Source organism: Babylonia areolata, chromosome 1 (assembly GCF_041734735.1).
Source record: "Babylonia areolata isolate BAREFJ2019XMU chromosome 1, ASM4173473v1, whole genome shotgun sequence".
NCBI lineage: Eukaryota > Metazoa > Mollusca > Gastropoda > Neogastropoda > Buccinidae > Babylonia > Babylonia areolata.
The window spans coordinates 4,742,285-4,763,021 of NC_134876.1; the positions used below are offsets into that span (position 1 = coordinate 4,742,285).

Genomic DNA, 20,737 nt, shown 5'->3' on the forward strand with positions numbered 1-20,737 from the left:
TTCATATGGATTGCAAGGTTGTGAGAGACTGTCAGAAAATACCAGTAAGTTGAAACTTTTGATTTAGAGTTGAGAAAACTTTGTGTTACATGCATCCCGAATCAGAGGATCTTTACCAACAAAGTCGTTTAGGTTCTTTCATAAGTTGTGCCAAGGTAAGCGAATAGCAGTGACCTGGCTCGCTGTCTGTGCAATGTATAAGAAAGATCTGGTGCTGAGGAGATAAAAAGAGAACTTGTGAACAAAAATGTGTGTGTGTGTGTGCATGTGTGCATGCGTATGTGCGTGTATGCATGCGTTTGTGTGTGAGAGATATAGAAAACTGATTGTGTGCATTATAATCAATGAATGTGTTGGTTGCTCAAATATTGATGCACACAGATGTGCAGGATAGACCTTTATTATTTTACAACAATAATTGCTTCCAACACTTATCAATGGCACATGCATGTCTTACTCGCAGTTTATCTCTGTACTCACCATTGCCTTGTCTCCCCTTTTAAAAAGCTCTCTGTGCACAAGTGCCCAGTCATTCACTCAAATTGTGACATTGGCACACTCATGCACGCATGTATACGCATACACCTACACACATGCTCCCACATATAAACACACACACACGCTCACGTATACATTGAGAATTATACACATATAAACTTTCATGCGGTAAGAAAAACGCACTTTAATTTCGTTTTCTTTTCAATCACCAAAGACGTGGAACAAGCTCCCTGATAACCTCCGTTATTCTGATTCCCTCGCATCTTTTAAATCTTGTCTCAAAACCCACCTTTTCCCTCAGCAATAAGTTCAATTGTGGCAGGTCCACTTCCTTTGCGTTAGCTGTGCTTGACTATGTGTGTATACATACGTATGTGTACATAACTACATGCATGTATACGAATGTGTATTGTGTGTGCGTGTGTTTATGTAAGTTTGTGCCTGCCTATGTGTGCGTATGTGTTAGGGTGGCTGTTAGATACACATGTATGTTAAAATGTATGTATGCAGTGTGTGTGTGTGTGTGTGTGTGTGTGTGTGTAGTCACATTTTGGTGTGTGTATGTAACATAGATATAATGTTTTATGTTAACAAAAGCGTTTTTGTAAAGCACCTACAGCAGATTTCTGGATAGTGTGCTATATAAGTAACCATTATTATTATTATTATTAATTTGATCCAGTCTTAGATCTAACCCAGTATCATGAAATATGTGATCTGAAATCCTGATTCCCTTAGCGACTGAGTACTTTTATTTACAAATCAAACTTTAAAGCACTGTAAATTACAGTAATGCCTTGCTTCACAGAGGACACCAGGTATTGGATTTAGCCCTGGTCACAGTTTTTAGTAAACTTTGATTAAAAAAATTGCAAAAAAAAAAAAAAGCTGTGTCATCAATTTCTCTTTCAGAGATAACAAAGTTTTTTTGTGTCTTGTGTAGTCCGACAGTGAGTCAGCTAGAGCGCCAAATCACCATGACAGGTTGTCAAAAATATAACAACCATTACATGATGGATTGTCAAGAATATAACCACTGTTATGTGAATAATCATCAAGAATATAACCACTGTTATATGATGGATCGTCAAGAATATAACCACTGATATATGATAGATCATCAAGAATATAACAACCGTTATGTGATGGATCGTCAAGAATATAACCACTGTTATAAGATGGATCATCAAGAATATAACCACTGATATATGATAGATCATCAAGAATATAATCAACGATATATGATGGATCATCAAGAATATAATGACTGTTATGTGATAGATCATCAAGAATATAACCACCGATATATGATGGATCATCAAGAATATAATGACAGTTATGTGATAGATCATCAAGAATAAAATCACCGATATATGATGGATCATCAAGAATATAACCACTGTTATGTGATAGATAATCAAGAATATAACCACCGATATATGATGGATCATCAAGAATATAACCACCATTATATGATGGATCATCAAGAATATAACCACTGTTATGTGATAGATCATCAGAAATATAACCACTGTTATTGATTCAGACACTTATATAGTGCCTATCCTCGATCAGAGACCAAACTCTAAGCGCTTTACAAACACGGGGTCATTTGCACAACAGGCTGCCTACCTGGGCAGAGACGACTGATGGCTGCCACTGGGCGCTCATCATTTGTTTCCCGTGTCATTCAATCAGATTCCAGGAACACACACATGCTCAGACAGACATGTAACATTTCACGTGTATGACCGTGTTTTTTTTTTAATTTACCCCGCCATGTAGGCAGCCATACTCCGTTTTCATGGATGTGCATACTGGGTATGTTCTTGTTTCCACCGAATGCTGACATGGATTACAGGACCTTTAATGTGCATATTTGATCTTCTGTGTGTGTATACACACGAAGGGGGTTCACGCACTAACAGGTCTGCACATATGTTGATCTGGGAGATTGGAAAAATCTCCACCCTTTACCCACCATGCACCGTCACTGAGATTTGAACCCGGGACCCTCATATTGAAAGTCCAACACTTTAACCAATCTGCTATTGTGTCAATGTATTGGATCATCAAGAATATAACCACCGTTATGTGATGGATAATAAAGAATATGAACACCATTATATGATGGATAATAAAGAATATGAATACCGTTATATGATGGATCATCAAGAATGTAACCACCGTTATATGATGGATAATAAAGAATATGAATACCATTATATGATGGATCATCAAGAATATAACCACAGTTATGTGATGGATAATAAAGAATATGAATACCATTATATGATGGATCATCAAGAATATAACCACAGTTATATGATGGATAATAAAGAATATGAATACCATTATATGATGGCTCATCAAGAATTTAACCACCGTTTTGTGATGGATAATAAAGAACATAACCACAGTTATATATGTATGATACTCCAGTGGTGAAGCTGTCGACTGTGTGTGATGGGCCATGTGATGGAATCTTGAGCACACACACACACACACACACACACATCGAGATAAATTTCCTCCCCCCCCCCCCCCCCCCCCCCCTTTTTTTTTTTTTTTAGATCAATACTGGGGAAAAGGAGCTGGAGAGGTTTTGTGTTGACAAGGCAGGCGTGTGTCGTCGCAAGAAGTGTGCAGAGGGCATTCTATTCTGAATGAAAGGCGGGTTGGGTTCGGATTGCAACCGTGAATGTCTGTCTGCTGATGTTGAGGGTTCATGTGTCTGCTCATGCCGTGTGAAGACCATTGATTTTAGTGGGTGTGTGTGGTATCAGTGCATCATGTGCTGTGAAATAAGTCATATCTTGGGAGGAAGATAAGTGTTGTCACTTTGGTAGAGTGAGTTAATGTTATGGCTTTGATTTGTCTCTGCATAAGATTCAGCCCAAGATAAGAATGTTTTTACTAATTTAGTTATCATTATTATCATCATCATCATCATCATCATCATCATCATCATCATTATTGTTGTTATTATTATTATTATTATTATTATCATCATCATCATCATTATTATTGTTGTTATTTTATTATCATCATCATGAGAATTACCAGATAAAGAAACAGACTGCACATTTTGTTTTGCTGAAATTAAAAAAAAAATCTTTTTTTAAAATTTTCTATTTTTTTAATGTTAAAGAAAATAGTTTCAGGAGAAAAACATGGATGAAGACTAACAAAGTGTAATATCATTATTATGAAGTGAAAGCACTTTTTTTTTTCTTTTCGATTGAAGTATGTCTGCTTATTTTTCATTGATTAAGATAGTTGTTGCTGACATCACCTTTTAAAAAACCCAGTATTTCACATTTGAGTCATAAAGCAAATACCTTACTTAAATAAAGCAAGAAGAAAAAATCCCCAAAGAAATGGAAAAAAAAGTGGGAAAGAAAACTGAGAATACCTGTACGTGCGTGCATGTGTACATGCAGAGTGGTGTTGGCCTCGAGGTAACACGTCCATCTAGGAAGCAAGAGAATCTGAGCGTACTGGTTTGAATCACACCGGCAGTCACCAGTATTTTCTCCCCCTCCACTAGACCTTGGGTGGTAGTCTGGACGCTAGTCATTCAGATGAGATGATAAACTGAGGTCCCAGTGCAGCATGCATTTAGCACACGTAAAAGAACCCAAGGCAACAAAAGGGTTGTCCCTGGCAAAATTCTGTAGAAAAATCCACTTTGATAGGAAAACAAATATAATTGTGGGCAGGAAAAAAAAAAGGTGGCGCTGCCAGTGTAGCAGCCTGAATTTCACATAGAAAAATCTGTTGTGACAAAAAGAGTTATACAAATACAAATACACACATGTATTCACAAGTGTGTGTATGTTTGTGCTTGCTTGTGTGCGTGTGTATATGCGCACATGCATGTACATAAGAAGACGTGTGTTTGTGTACGTCTGCACACATTTATGAACATCATTTATAAATATAAATCATGAGTGCAAAAATAAAATTTGGTTCTTTTCTGTCCAAGTTCCTTTTTCTACTGCTAATGGTCAGGGGCTACGTTTGTGCATATCTATTTCTTCACTATATTTTGATGCATTTACGTATTTGTTTATTTTCCTCGGATCGGTTTATTTTATTTTTACTATGTTGATGTCTTACACAAACCTGGGACAGACTCCCAAAGCTTGATCAGCTCGTTGGGTTTATGTGAAGGTCAGGCATCTGCTGCTTGTTTTTGTTTTTTTTTCTTTTACATCAGTTTCAATTTCTTAAGGAGGTGTGACTGCATTTGGTCAGATTCATGTACGCTACTCCACATCTGCTAGTCAGATGCCTGATGACGGGCGCAATAGCTGAATGGTTAAAGCGTTGGACTTTCAATCTGAGGGTCCCGGGTTCAAATCACAGTGACGGCGCCTGGCGGGTAAAGGGTGGAGATTTTTCCGATCTCCCAGGTCAACACATGTGCAGACCTGCCAGTGCCTGAACCCCCTTCGTGTGTATACGCAAGCAGAAGATCAAATACGCACGATAAAGATCCTGTAATCCATGTCAGCATTCGGTGGGTTATGGAAACAAGAACATACCCAGCATGCACACCCCCGAAAGCGGAGTATGGCTGCCTACATGGTGGGTTAAAAACGGTCATACACGTAAAAGCCCACTCGCGTATATACGAGTGAACGTGGGAGTTGCAGCCCACGAACACAAAAGAAAGAGATGCCTGACCAGCAGCATAACCCAACGCGCTTTGTCAGGCCTTGAGTGCATGCATATATATTCATGTATCTGTAAGAGCGGATTTCTTCTACAGAATTTTGCCAGAGAACAACTCCATTTGGTTGCCATGGGTTCTTTTTCATTGTGCGAAGTGCATGCTGAACATGGGACCTTGGTTTTATTTTCTCATCCTAATGACTAGATGCTCAGTTTGATTTTCCAGTCAAACTTTTAAGAAAGGGCGAGATCTGGATTCGAACCCAGCACCATCACAGACACTGTGCTGGCAGATGAGTGTCTTAACCATTCTGCCACCTTCCTCTCAGCAGATGAGATGAAGTGTGTATGGATCTGTCTGCACCTTCTGAAACTGCTGATAGTTGGGGGCTGTGTGTGTGTGTGTGTGTGTGTGTGTGTGTGTGTGTGTGTGTGTGTGTGTGTGTGTGTGTGTGTGTGTGTGTGTGTGTGCGTGTGTGTGCGTGCGTGCATGTGTGTGTGTGTGTGTGTGTGCATGTGTGTGTGCATGTATGTGTGTGTGTGTGTTTGTGCGTGAATGTGTGTGTGTGTGTGTGTGTGTGTGTGTGTGTGTGTGTGTGTGTGTGTGTGCAGGAGCCCTCCACCCAAGCTGTCCCATCAAGACCTGTGGTCTGCAGAGTTCCATGACTTCCTGGCAAGGTCAGTGTGTGTAGTAGTACGGTAGTCTTCAACTTGATGCCTTTCCATTTTGTGATATTAGACCAAAAAATAAAGGTGGGGGCAGGGTGGAGAGGGTTGGGGGGGAGGGGGGGGGGGCTGGGAATGTAGTGTGTGGGATAGTGTATGTGCTTTTGTGTGTGCATATTTGTGTGTGTGCATTTTTTGTGTTCGTATGTGTGTACATGTGTGCGTGTGTATGTATGTATGCGTGTGCTTTTGTGTGTGTGTGTGGGTTGGTGTGGATGGGTGTGCTTCTGTGTGTGCGTGTGTGTGTGCATGTGTGCTTGTGTGTGTGTGTGTGTGTGTATGTGTGTGCATATGTGCATGTTATTTTTTCAGCCAGTGAAGTAGTCTCATTTTAAGCACTTATAAAAAAATTTTTTTAAAAGTTTTAAGAAAATGAAGAGTGAAAGCTGTATAAGAAAGGTGTACTCCATAGACTGCATGTACTGCATGCAACTGTGGACACACAAAAAATGAAAAAAGTTGGTCTCTCACATCTTATGTGGATGGAGTATGTGTGATTGTTCAGTGTATTTTATTTTTAACTTATTCATGACTTGATAATGACAATAACAATGCTGGTAGCAACTCTTATAATAATAATAAATGATGATGATGATAATAATAATAAGATAATGATGATGATGATGATGATAGCAATTAAAAAAAAAAAATTAAATGCAGATTGAGTCTCACACCTCTCAGGCATTTACAATAAAAAGTTATACATACCTAAACATACATGCATCAAATACACCAATACATGAACGAGCTTGTGCCCCCCACACACAAAACACAGACAAGCACACCTGCATACATGTTCAGAAGACCAGTGTCTAAGTAACTGATTCTGCTATGGTGCCTCCAGTTGGTAGCAGTTTAAAACTGGTCAGAGATTCATGACTTCTCTGATGAGATAGGCTTTGCCTCTCACGCTCACTCTTGGCATTTCATGTCTGATGTATCTTTCTTCTTCTTCTTCTTCTTCTTCTGCGTTCGTGGGCTGCAACTCCCATGTTCACTCACATGTATATGAATGGGATTTGACGTGTATGACCGTTTTTACCCCGCCATGTAGGCAGCCATACTCCACTTTTGGGGGTGTGCATACTGAGTATGTTCTTGTTTCCATAACCCACCGAATGCTGACATGGATTACAGGTTCTTTAACGTGCGTATTTGATCTTCTGTTTGCATATACACACAAAGGGGGTTCAGGCACTAAGCAGGTCTGCACATATATTGACCTGGGAGATCGTAAAAATCTCCCCCCCTTTACCCACCAGGCACCGTCACCGAGATTCGAACCCGGGACCCTCAGATTGAAAGTCCAACGCTTTAACCAATTGGCTATTGCACCTGTCTGATGTATCTTTAGTTGTGTTATATTTCAGTGTGTTTACTTGGTTGTCCATTTTCTTTGATACTCTCATTCCTTTCTTTGAAATGTTTGACACAGACTGGGGGAAGGCACACAAGGCCTGACCAGCACATTTGGTGTATGTGTTGGTCAGGCATCTTTTTTCTTCTTCTTCTACTTTTTTTCTTTTCTTTTTTTAGATAAACTGTAGGATAGACACTTCCTTGAAACAGAAACTGAATACACACACATTACCCCCGAAAACGGAGTATGGCTGCCTACATGGCGGGGTAAAAACGGTCATACACGTAAAAGCCCACTCGTGTGCATACAAGTGAACGTGGGAGCTGCAGCCCACGAATGCAGAAGAAGAAGAAGAACACACACACTTGCCAGGCTGCAGTTTCCCAGTCTTTATGGATGTTGTACATTCCAGTGAGCAGTGCTTTTATTACCTGCGTGGATCAATAGTGAGATCAGTGAATATGTATCTAATGACACTCATTCATATCCATATATTTGTGTCATGCTGTACAAGCCTTTTCGTAGTGCTGACAGAGAAACATTTCTCCCTTGGATAAGATTTATATTCCAGCTAATACTGTAAGAATAAGAAAAGTGTTGTTATTTCTGTCATTTGACTTCTATTGTATTGTAGATTTCTCTGTGTGAAATTCAGGCTGCTCTCCCCAGGGAGAGTGCATCGCTACATTACAGCGCCACCCATTTTTTTTGTATTTTTTCCTGTGTGCAGTTTTATTTGTTTTTCCTATTGAAGTGGATTTTTCAACAGAATTTTGCCAGGAACAAACCTTTTGTTGCTGTGGGTTCTTTTACGTGCGCTAAGTGCATGCTGCACACGGGACCTCGGTTTATTGTCTCATCCAAATGACTAGCGTCCAGACCACCACTCAAGGTCTGGTGGAGGGGGAGAAAATATTGGCGGCTGAGCCGTGATTCGAACCAGCACACTCAGATTCTCTCGCTTCCTAGGCGGACGCATTACCTCTAGGCCATCACTCCACTATGTATCTTTCATTAAAAAAAAACAAAAAAAAAAAAAAACGTATTTAAGACTTATTTATTTCATTTCATTTTGTGTGATTACAAAAACAAAACAAACCTGAGGTAGACTCTCAAGGCCCTGACAAGTGCATCATGCTTATGTGTAGATGGGCATATGTTTCTTTTTGAATAAATCATTTTAAGCAGGCTTGATGAAATGTGTATGGATCAGTCTTCATACTTAGACATCTCTTGGAAACTGATACTGAAACTCTAGGCTGTGCCTTTTTTTTGTTTTGTGGGTGGGGGTTCCAAAATCCTGAAATACATAGCTGCTTGGTCTTTTCATTTCTGTATGATTTGCTCTGGTATCTTGTTCAGTACTACATAGTGTTCATATCAGTCAGTTGAGCAGACTTATTGGTTGGCTGCCGTACTGTGGCAAGATGACTGCTTAAAAAGTAGGCAGGAAGATGAATCTGCTGGTAGTGGCTCAAGTGTCCAGAAGTCATTAGCAGAACAGCATGGACAGCAGAATATTGGAATACAAGCAGGATATTGGCATTGCATGGATGTGACATTTACTGATTTTTTTTTTCTTCTGGCTTTTGGGTTGTCTTCCTCATTCACAGCCTTTCTGAACAAGATGCTTTTCTTGTTAGAGAGAGAGAGAGAGGTTGTGTGTGTGTGTGTGTGTGTGTGTGTGTGTGTGTGTGTGTGCATGAGTGTGTGTGTTTGTGTGTATGTGTGTGTTTGTGTGTAAGAGCACACACTGCTGAGTGCTTATGTGCCAGTCAGTCAGAATATTAATCTTCTTCTTCGTTTGTGGGCTGCAACTCCCACGTCCACTCGTATGTACATGAGTAAGCTTTTACGTGTATGACCAGTTTTTTTTTAGTTTTTTTTTTACCCTGCCATGTAGGCAGCCATACTCCGTTTCAGGGGTAGAATGTTTATGAACACTGAAGTAGTTTTCCAAGCAGCTATAAGTAAATGCAGATTTTTGAAGACTGCTTGACATGGCCTGTCATTTTGATAACTCATCTGAGTCATCAGCATTGACATAATTGACATAATTTCAGTGACTGTCTTTAAGTAATATTGTATATATACCATTCTACTACAATTTCAGTGATTGTCTTTAAGTAATATTGTATAGATCAGCATTGACATAATTTCAGTGATTGTCATTAAGTAATATTGTGTATATACCACTCTACAATAATTTCAGTGATTGTCATTAATCAATATTGTATACTGATATACACCATTCTGCTTTGTTGATGGCCATGGATGTAAGCGTCTGAAGAAAACCACACAGAACAGGTGTGCACTAAGTGGCAGAAGGTTAGAGATAACACTGTATGTCAATGCCAGTGATGACCATTTTGTATTAACCTCTGATATACACCATTCTGCTTTGTTGATGGCCGTAGATGTAAGTGTCTGAAGAAAACCACACAGAACAGGGAGTGCACTAAGTGGCAGAGGGTTCTTGAAAGATAACACTGTATGTCAATGCCAGTGATGACCATTTTGTATTAACCCCTTGACTGCTGGTCCGGGGTGAAATGAGATGAGTGTGGCATGAGTATGAAGTGCGCTTTCTACTTTTGTGAAAATAAATGAGTAAGTGGATAGATAAACTACTGCTTTTGTGAAAATAAATGAGTAAGTGGATAGATAAACTTCCACTTTTGTGAAAATAAATGAGTATGTAGGTAGATAAAGTACTACTTTTGTGAAAGTAAATGAGTAAGTGGATAGATAAACTTCCACTTTTGTGAAAATAAATGAGTAAATAGATAGATAAACTACTGCTTTTGTGAAAGTAAGTAAGTAGATAGATAAACTACTGCTTTTGTGAAAGTAAATGAGTAAGTAGTTAGATAAACTACTGCTTTTGTGAAAGTAAATGAGTAAGTAGATAGATAAACTACTGCTTTTGTGAAAGTAAATGAGTAAGTAGATAGATAAACTACTGCTTTTGTGAAAGTAAATGAGTAAGTAGATAGATAAACTACTGCTTTTGTGAAAGTAAGTAAGTAGATAGATAAACTACTGCTTTTGTGAAAGTAAATGAGTAAGTGGTTAGATAAACTACTGCTTTTGTGAAAGTAAATGAGTAAGTAGATAGATAAACTTCCACTTTTGTGAAAATAAATGAGTAAGTAGATAGATAAACTACTGCTTTTGTGAAAGTAAGTAAGTAGATAGATAAACTACTGCTTTTGTGAAAGTAAATGAGTAAGTGGTTAGATAAACTACTGCTTTTGTGAAAGTAAATGAGTAAGTAGTTAGATAAACTACTGCTTTTGTGAAAGTAATGAGTAAGTAGTTAGATAAACTACTGCTTTTGTGAAAGTAAATGAGTAAGTGGATAGATAAACTACTGCTTTTGTGAAAGTAAATGAGTATGTAGGTAGATAAAGTACTACTTTTGTGAAAGTAAATGAGTAAGTGGATAGATAAACTAATGCTTTTGTGAAAGTAAATGAGTAAGTAGATAGATAAACTACTGCTTTTGTGAAAGTAAATGAGTAAGTGGATAGATAAACTAATGCTTTTGTGAAAGTAAATGAGTAAGTGGATAGATAAACTACTGCTTTTGTGAAAGTAAATGAGTAAGTAAGTAAGTAGATAAAGTACTACTTTTGTGAAAGTAAATGAGTAAGTGGATAGATAAACTTCCACTTTTGTGAAAGTAAATGAGTAAGTGGATAGATAAACTACTGCTTTTGTGAAAGTAAATGAGTAAGTGGATAGATAAACTACTGCTTTTGTGAAAGTAAATGAGTAAGTAGATAAATAAACTAACACATTTTTTTAGGCCTTCAAGTCCTGATCAGTGTGTTTGGTTGTGTGAAGATCAGGCATCTGCACCCTTTACAAAAAAAAAAAAAATAAATAAATAAAAAACATAATTTTTTTTTTTTTTTTTTTTTTTTTTTAAGAGAGAAAAGTTTTCGTAGCATATGTGATGTAGCATATATGGATCTGTCAGCACGCTTTGACGCCTCCTTGACACTGAACCTGAACCTTTTTGTGCACTTATTGGTGATGTCATTGTAATCGGCGATGTCAAAGTAATGCAGTGCCAAGGAGATGAAGTCTCAATAAAGTACAGGTAACTGATGTTCTTAGCTGTAAGTTCAGTCTTATCTCAGTGAGGTGACAACTGTTCACTGATGAACAGACTTATCAGCAGCAGTCAAGGGGTTAAAACAAAAACAAAAGAACAACAACAACAACAACAACAAAAGCCTGTCATGTAGATGCTGATCTGATCCTTCTAAAAACCTTACCTGTCTTTATTGTCAAACATGATTAATCTCTCGTTTATTTTCAGATGTCTTGTGAAGGATTTTGAGCAGCGGCCGTTCACACAAGATCTCTTGTCACACCCGTTTCTGCAGCGAGTGCCCCGTGACACAGCACAGGTAATACCACATGAAAACTGCCCCCCTGGACCGTTTGACATGATGGTCATGTATTTCCGTGGGGCAAAGAGAAGGGAAGTTGCGATAATGCATTGAATGCACTTACCACCTGGAAAGTGCCCTTTTTGTTTTAAAGATTAACTCATTCTACACCACAGCTGCATGCCTGCTACAACTCCCCTGGACCAGCACTACATGAGACCACTGCAGAAAATAAGGGTGGTTCACTAAAACGGCGAAAATCGATGGAGAATTGTTGATTTAATTGGTCAAACAAAGCTTTGTTTTCATGCTTCCGGAATCCATACATGGTTCAGTTTAGAATGCCACCTGTACCAAGCAAGAATAAACGAAATTAGAACAGTGTGTTGGTGCGAGAATACTCATACCTCATCCACAGAGGAAGTAATCATGTTATGAGTTAACTCATACCTGGAGTGGAATGAGTTTATTAAGGTTCAGGGTCCTATAGCCTTTCTTGGCCATTGGGGCAGTGAATTCATGTCAACTGTATCAAGGGCTCGGCATATGAAGGCGGTGACGAATCCTGTCCTCCTGACCAAAGTCAGATACCCAGTCATACACACCTGGGTGGAGTGGAGAAAATTTGAGTCAAGTGTCTCTCCCAAGGACACAAGCCCATGCCAAAATGGGGCCTCGCACTTTGCCTTTAAGTAACATTGTATATTGATGTATAAGACAGGAGGGCAGAGAGAAGGGAAGCTTCAATAATGCATTGAACATACTTTACTTACCACCTTCTGAAAAGTGCCCTGTTTATTGATGAAGGTCAGCGTCACATAGCCTTTTATGGCCCTGGTGAATTCATGTCAATCATTATCTAGGGCTCGTCACAGGAAGGCAGTACCCAATCCTTTCCCCCCAACCGAAATCAGGTACCCATTCACACCAGGGTGGAGTGGAGAAAGTTTGAGTAAAATGCCTTTGCCAGGTCAGTTGACTCTCTCAGACTTTGGTCCGATTAGCAGACCAATTCTGAGTTTAGCTCTTAGACTATTATCAAATTCATTACGGACCAAGTATTGATCTAATGTCAAGTGCATATGCTTTAGTAACCAGACAATTAAGCATATAATTTTTGACTGTAGCTTGATGAAGCCTTATGTACACGAAAGTGTGTCTTCACAAGTGACTGAGAACGTTGATGTTTTTGACTTTTTGCATTCATTATCAGTTGTTTCGCTTGTCATTTTAATGATTTCTTTTTTATGAAGTCCTTTAAGTAATTTCCTGTAACTGTATTTACAAATTTCTTTCAAATTTCACCCTCATTTCACCCTCATTTGCCCAGTTTCCCCCAACCCTCCATTCATTCACATCTCCCACCCCTTCTAACTGAAAATACTCAGATGTATTCATAAATACTTTAACAAAATGTCTTAATCACCGAAATGTGTGACGGGACATTAAACAAAATTCCTTCCCTCCCCCATGCCAGAATGGGGCCTCGCACTCTGCTCACAGGTAATCACTGGATCAGAAGCTCAGCGTCTGACCATCTCTGCTTCGTTGCCTCCTAGCTGTTTTTATACATAGGTATGAAAAGAACTGTTATACTGGTTTCTGCTGACGACAAAATGAGATCTTGAATTTGAAGACATTGCCCTTTGGAAAGGTATGAATCCCGGGAAGCATGTCAGGAATGATTGATGGAGCATGAAGGACAGGTGTGTTTTGATGAGGAGAGCTTTGCAGCTTGTCAGGAATGTTTGAGCTGGGTAATAGTGGTGGTGTTCATTGCAACATTACATCCAGCTGTTTTGTGATCAATATTCATCTCATTGGAAAACAAAAGGATTGTATTTCCTTACCCTGACAGACACAAGAAAAGAAAAGGAAAGAAAAAAAACCCAGGAACAACAAAAAAGAGGCTTGTGTGTAAAGTCTGTTCCAGTCACCACCACAAGAAAGAGACAGGAGCTAACAGATTGTTGGAATTTATTTTCCTCCTTCTACCCTTCCTTCTGTGCTTCCTTCCTTCACACTTGCTTCTTTCCTTCTTTCCTTCCTTCCTCCTTTTTTCCCTTCCTTCTTTCACCTCTTCCTTCTTTCCTTTCATCCTTCCTTCCCACCTTTCTTCTCTTCTTCCTTCCATTCTTCCTTCATCTCTCCATTCTTGTTTCCTTTCTTACTTTAATCCTCCCTTTCTTCTTTCTTTCCTATTCTTCCTCCCTTCCTTCCGTCCTTTTTTCCCTCCCTTCTTTCCTCTCTTCCTTCTTTCCTTCCATCCTTTCTTCCCACCTTTCTTCTCGTCCCTGCTTCCTTCTTTCTTCCCTTCCCTCCTTCTTTCACCTCTTTCTTCTTTCATCCTTCTTTCCCACCTTTCTTCTTGTCCCTCCTTCCTTCTTTCTTCCCCTCCTCCTTTTTTCACCTCTTCCTTCTTTCCTTCCATCCTTTCTTCCCACCTTTCTTCTCGTCCCTGCTTCCTTCTTTCTTCCCTTCCTTTCCCTCCTTCTTTCACCTCTTCCTTCTTTCCTTCCATCCTTCCTTCCCACCTTTCTTCTCATCCCTCCTTCCTTCTTTCTTCCCTTCCCTCCTTCTTTCCTCTCTTCTCTCTCTCCTTACACCCTTCGTCACTTTTCTCTTCCTCCCTTCATCCTCCTTTCTTCCCTTCCCCCCTCCTTTCCTCTCTTCTTCCTTCCATTCTTCCTTCGTTCTCTCCATTCTTGTTTCCTTTCTTACTTTTATCCTCCCTTTCTTCTTTCTTTCCTATTCTTCCTCCCTTCCTTCCGTCCTTTTTTCCCTCCCTTCTTTCCTCTCTTCCTTCTTTCCTTCCATCCTTTCTTCCCACCTTTCTTCTCGTCCCTGCTTCCTTCTTTCTTCCCTTCCTTTCCCTCCTTCTTTCACCTCTTCCTTCTTTCCTTCCACCCTTTCTTCCCACCTTTCTTCTCATCCCTCCTTCCTTCTTTCTTCCCTTCCCTTCCCTCCTTCTTTCCTCTCTTCTCTCTCTCCTTATACCCTTTGTCACTTTTCTCTTCCTCCCTTCATCCTCCTTTCTTCCCTTCCCCCCTCCTTTCCTCTCTTCTTCCTTCCATTCTTCCTTCGTTCTCTCCATTCTTGTTTCCTTTCTTACGTTTATCCTCCCTTTCTTCTTTCTTTCCTATACTTCCTCCCTTCCTTCCGTCCTTTATTCTCTTCCTTCTTTTTTCCCTTTCTTCCTCCCTTTTTCCCGTTTTTCCCACATTTCTCCTGTCTTTCATCCTCTCCTTTCTTTCCTTGGTTTTCCTTCTTTCTTTCCTTCCTTCCATCCTTCTTTCTTCGATTCATTCTGTCTTTCATCTCTTCCTTATTTCATTCCATCCTTCTTTCTTACCTTTCTTCTTTTCTTCCATTCTTCCTTCCTTCTCTCCATTCTTGCTTTTTTCCTTCCTTCTTTCCTTCCTTTCTTTTTTCCATCCTTTCTCCCTTCCTTCCTTTCTCATCTCCCTCCTCCTGTTACCCGTCCTTTCTTCCTTCCAACCATCCTTTTCTTCTTCCCATTTCCTCCCTCATTCCTCCTGTTTTTCATCCTTCTCTCCTTCCTTCCATTCTTTCTTCCTCCTCTCCATTCTTGCTACCTTCCTTTCTTCTTTCTTTCTTGTCCTTCCTTCCTTCTGTCCTTTATTCTCTTCCCTCTTTTCTTCCTTCCTTCCTTCCTTTCTCACCTCCCTCCTTCTTTCCTCTCTTCTCTCTCTCCTTACACCCTTTGTCACTTTTCTCTTCCTCCCTTCATCCTCCTTTCTTCCCTTCCCCCCTCCTTTCCTCTCTTCTTCCTTCCATTCTTCCTTCGTTCTCTCCATTCTTGTTTCCTTTCTTACGTTTATCCTCCCTTTCTTCTTTCTTTCCTATACTTATTCCCTTCCTTCCGTCCTTCATTCTCTTCCTTCTTTTCTCCCTTTCTTCCTCCCTTCCTTTCTCATCTCTTTCCTTCTCTTCCCCATCCATTCTTCCTTCCAACCTTCCATCCCTTCTTCCCGTTTTTCCCACATTTCTCCTGTCTTTCATCCTCTCCTTTCTTTCCTTGGTTTTCCTTCTTTCTTTCCTTCCTTCCATCCTTCTTTCTTCGATTCATTCTGTCTTTCATCTCTTCCTTATTTCATTCCATCCTTCTTTCTGACCTTTCTTCTTTTCTTCCATTCTTCCTTCCTTCTCTCCATTCTTGCTTTTTTCCTTCCTTCTTTCCTTCCTTTCTCCCTTCCTTCCTTTCTCATCTCCCTCCTCCTGTTACCCGTCCTTCCTTCCTTCCAACCATCCTTTTCTTCTTCCCATTTCCCCCCTCATTCCTCCTGTTTTTCATCCTTCTCTCCTTCCTTCCATTCTTTCTTCCTCCTCTCCATTCTTGCTACCTTCCTTTCTTCTTTCTTTCCTGTCCTTCCTTCCTTCTGTCCTTTATTCTCTTCCCTCTTTTCTTCCTTCCTTCCTTCCTTTCTCACCTCCCTCCTTCCCTTCCCCATCCTTCCTTCCACCCTTTCTTCCTTCTAACCTTCCTTCCCATTTTTTCCTCATTCCCCCTCATCCATCTCTCCTTACTTTCTTTGGGTTTTTTTTTCCTTTCCCTCTGTTACTTCTTTCCTTCCTTTCTCAGTTCCTTCCCTTCTTCCATCCCCCCCCACCCCCCCATTCCTCCTATCTTTTATACTTGTCTCCTTTCTTTCCTTGTTTTTTTTTCTTTCCCGTCCTTCCACCCTTTCTTCTTTCTAACCTTCCTTCCCATTTTTTCCTCATTCCCCCTCATCCATCTCTCCTTACTTTCCTTGTTTTTTTGTGGTTTTTTTCTATCCCTTTCCCTCTGTTACTTCTTTCCATTCCCTCTCTTACTTCTTTCCTTCCTTTCTCAGTTCCTTCCCTTCTCCATCCTTTCTTCCTTCTTCCAGTGTTCCTTCCCTTCTTCCCATCCCCCCCCCCCCCCCCTCCGCCCCCCATTCCTCCTATCTTTCATACTTGTCTCCTTTCTTTCCTTGTTTTTTTTTCCTTTCTGTCCGTTCCTTCTTTCCTTCCTTCCCTTCCCAATCCTTTCTTCCACCCTTTCTTCCTTCTTCCAACCTTCCTTCCCTTCTTCCCATCCCCCACCCCCACCCACCCCATTCCTCCTATCTTTTATACTTGTCTCCTTTCTTTCCTTGTTTTTTTTTCCTTTCCCGTCCTTCCACCCTTTCTTCTTTCTAACCTTCCTTCCCATTTTTTCCTCATTCCCCCTCATCCATCTCTCCTTACTTTCCTTGTTTTTTGGGGGTTTTTTTTCTATCCCTTTCCCTCTGTTACTTCTTTCCATTCCCTCTCTTACTTCTTTCCTTCCTTTTTCAGTTCCTTCCTTTCCTTCCCCATCCTTTCTTCCTTCTTCCAGCGTTCCTTCCCTTCTTCCCATCCCTCCCCCCCTCCATTCCTCCTATCTTTCATACTTGTCTCCTTTCTTTCCTTGTTTTTTTTCCTTTCTGTCCATTCCTTCTTTCCTTCCTTCCCTTCCCCATCCTTTCTTCCTTCTTCCAGCGTTCCTTCCCATTCCCTCCCCCTCCATTTCTCCTATCTTTTATACTTCTCTCATTTCATTCCTTTTTTTTTTTTGGCCTTTACCTCTGTTCCTTACTTCATACATATTTCATACTGTTGTTGTTGTTGTCGTTGCCGCCACAGCTGCGACAGGAGCTGAAGTCCCTGACGTCCCAGATGGAGCACACAATCCACGCCCCAGACGTGACCACCAAGCATGGCCAGCTCAAGTCCGGCTGCAAGTCACGCAAGGACAACACGCCTCTCGTCGATGACCTGGCCGCTCTGGAGGTTTTGGATGAGGTGAGGGAGATGGGTTGGGGTGCAGGGGGTAGGTGTGTGTGGGGGGAGGGTGGGCGAAGGGGGGGGGGGAGTGCATGCGTGTGTGTGTGTGTGTGTGTGTGTGTGTTTGTTAGTCGATGGCCTGGCCTCTCTGGTGGTTTTGGATGAGGTGAGGGAGAGGGAGGGGCATGGGTGTGTGTGTAGGGGGTGCGGGGGGGAGGCGGGAGAGTGGGATGGAGAGTGTTTGTGCATGTGTATTTGTGTGTGTGTGTGTGTGTGTGTGTGTTTCTGGATGAGGTGTGGTTGGGTGGAGGGGTCAGGATGAAGTGAATAAGATGGGAGACGGTGGAAGGGGAGGGAGTGTAGGGGGTGTGGCTTTGGATGAGATCAGAGGCAGGAGAAAGACAGTGGGAATGAAAGTGGGAGGGTGCGGGGGTAGGGGCGGGGGTGGGGGGGATGAGATTTGTGGATTAGGTGGGAAGGAGGGTGGGTGAGGGTTCTGGATGATGTGTACTCATTTATGGATACATTGCACACACACACACACACACACACACATCATAAGCATATTATGATTCCCTGATAGGATTCCTTCCCATTTTGTCTTGGCTTACTTTTTTTTTCTTTTTTTTTTATAAATCTGACTGACATTGTGTATGGACATGCAATCTGTCTCTTTGTTTCTGCCTCAGTCAGTCTCTCTGTCTCCCTGTCACTCTCTCACTCACATACACTTACATGCACACACATACAGATTCACACACACGCACAGATTCACACTCTCTCTCTCTCTCTCTCACACACACACACACACACACACACACATGCAAAAGCGGATTGCCCGATACATAAGTACAGTACATTGCCCTATAAATACATACAGTACGTCAGATCAATAAGATTACTCCCCTTTTTCTGCGCAGACTGCCACTTATCATGATGACTGTGCTATGTTTTCAGTCCTCTGAGATACTTAGTTGTACGTAACACACTAACAAAACATTGGAACAATAGCAAAACCCAAACAAGGAATCTGGTTTTCGCTCCAATTTCCCCCAATCCTAAGCAAACTTGCAGCAGCCAGTGCAATTTGCTGTCAAAGTTATCAATGGTCCTTATTGTATCCATCTGTATTGTATCACATCATATTTGTATTCTGTCATATCGAATGGTATTTGTATTGTATTGCACTGCATTGCATTGTATTTGGATTGGGTTGGATTGGATTGGATTGTACTGTATGTATTGTATTGTGTTGTACTTTATTGTATTATCGTATTTTTTGTCAAACATATTTCTTTTAGTGAAAATTAGGCAGTGCAGTGCAGCACCACCGTATTTTGTGTCAACAAATGTGTTGGTATTTTTATCAAAAGTTTTTATCTGCAGAATTCTGCTAGGGACAACCTTTTTGTGGCTATGGGATCTTTTACATTACAGAAAAAAAAAAAACTTTTATATATTATCAGCTTTCTTTAGATTTTTTTTTAGAGATAGATCATTAAACAGTCAATTACTTCTTTCTTTCTTTCTCACATGGTTATTTTATTCTGCCTATCTGTTTGTCTGTTAATCATTATCAATCAGTCTATGTATGTATGTTTGTATGTATGTTTGTCTATCTATATTTAATTGGCGTTCTTTGGGATTTGCTAGAGATAAATTAACTTTTGAATATGTTCAACCTTCTTTGAAATTTAGATAAATCAGTTTTATATGTTATCATGTTTTCTTTGAATTTTGATAATCATTTTTATATGTTATCTACTTTTTTGGATTTGTAGATAAAGCACTTCTTTTTAATGTTTTCTGCTTTCTTTGGAATTTGGTATCTTAAGATAAATCACTTTTTCTTTGTTATCGTTTCGCTTTGGATCATTCTTCTCCTTCTTCTTCTGCGTTCGTGGGCTGCAACTCCCACGTTCACTCGTATGCACACGAGTGGGCTTTTACGTGTATGACCGTTTTTACCCCGCCATGTAGGCAGCCATACTCCGTTTTCGGGGGTGTGCATGCTGGGTATGTTCTTGTTTCCATAACCCACCGAACGCTGACATGAATTACAGGATCTTTAACGTGCGTATTTGATCTTCTGCTTGCGTATACACACGAAGGGGGTTCAGGCACTAGAAGGTCTGCACATATGTTGACCTGGGAGATCGTAAAAATCTCCACCCTTCACCCACCAGGCTTTGGATCATTCCATCCCTTTGTCACAGAGTTATGCATGCGTGTGAAAAAGTTGGGTGTGAAAGTATTTTGATCTGTTTCCGGACATGTTTTAGCACTCTGGTTCTTTTTTTTTTCTCCCAAACACAAAACAAAGTATAACAGATCACTTCAAATAAAACAATTTTAACCTGGATGAAAAATAAAAAACCTGGAAAAAAAAAACCCACTGAGCTCTCTCTCTCTCTCTCTTTCTCTGAGTCTCTCTCTCTTTCTCTGCATATATATATATATATATATATATATATATATATATATATATATATATATGTGTGTGTGTGTGTGTGTGTGTATGTGTGTGTGTGTGTGTGTGTGTTTGTGTGTGTGTGTGTGTGTGTGTGTGTGTGAACTTTAATTGGATCTGTTCACCAAATTTCAGGGTATGAAAGATACAATGAACAACCACACCAGAAGAAATGTATTATTATTATTATCATCATATTTATCATTATTAAGAAATGTATTATTATTATTATTGTCATCATATTTATCGTTATTAATATATGTATTATTATTATTATCATATTTATCGTTATTTCCAGGAGGTGATTGTGAACCAGCTGTTGGCCCGCTATGAAGATGACATCATCTACACTTACATTGGGGACATTCTGCTGGCAGTTAACCCCTTCACACCCCTGACGATTTACACTGAAGAGGTGAGTTTTATTACAAAATGCTGGATTTTTTTTTTTTTTTTTTTTTTGATGTTGTTGCGTTTATTCATTTATTCATTTTTTGGCAAGTATAAGTATATTGCCAGTAAGCTGAATAGGGGAGAGAGAGAGAGAGAGAGAGAGAGAGAACTCGATTTCAAATGAGGGTAAAAGGATAAGCTGCAAGCTCCCATGCCTCTCCTGGTACCCCCCTCCAAAAAAAAAAAAAAAAGAGAGAAAAAAAAATCATATATATATATGGAGAGAGAGAGAGATTCAGGAGATGAACTCGGCACATGATTTTTGTTTATTTGAATATGAGCACAGACAAGTTTCACATTACACCAAAGCAAGTTTCTTAGTTTGTTACTGCATGTTTTTAAGTTAATTTACACTAG

At 40.0% G+C, this 20,737-nt stretch overlaps 1 protein-coding gene across 2 annotated transcripts in view; it reads left to right on the forward strand.

The window, feature by feature from the left end:
- Positions 1-20,737, forward strand: part of LOC143298968 (myosin-IIIb-like) — a 131,649-nt gene that overhangs the window by 22,734 nt on the left and 88,178 nt on the right. For both annotated transcript variants that reach the window (XM_076612059.1, XM_076612139.1), the window contains exons 8-11: positions 5,791-5,856; positions 11,595-11,685; positions 17,317-17,475; positions 20,226-20,342. In XM_076612059.1, coding sequence (XP_076468174.1) covers positions 5,791-5,856; positions 11,595-11,685; positions 17,317-17,475; positions 20,226-20,342 — 433 coding nt within the window. The remainder of the gene's footprint in view (positions 1-5,790; positions 5,857-11,594; positions 11,686-17,316; positions 17,476-20,225; positions 20,343-20,737) is intronic.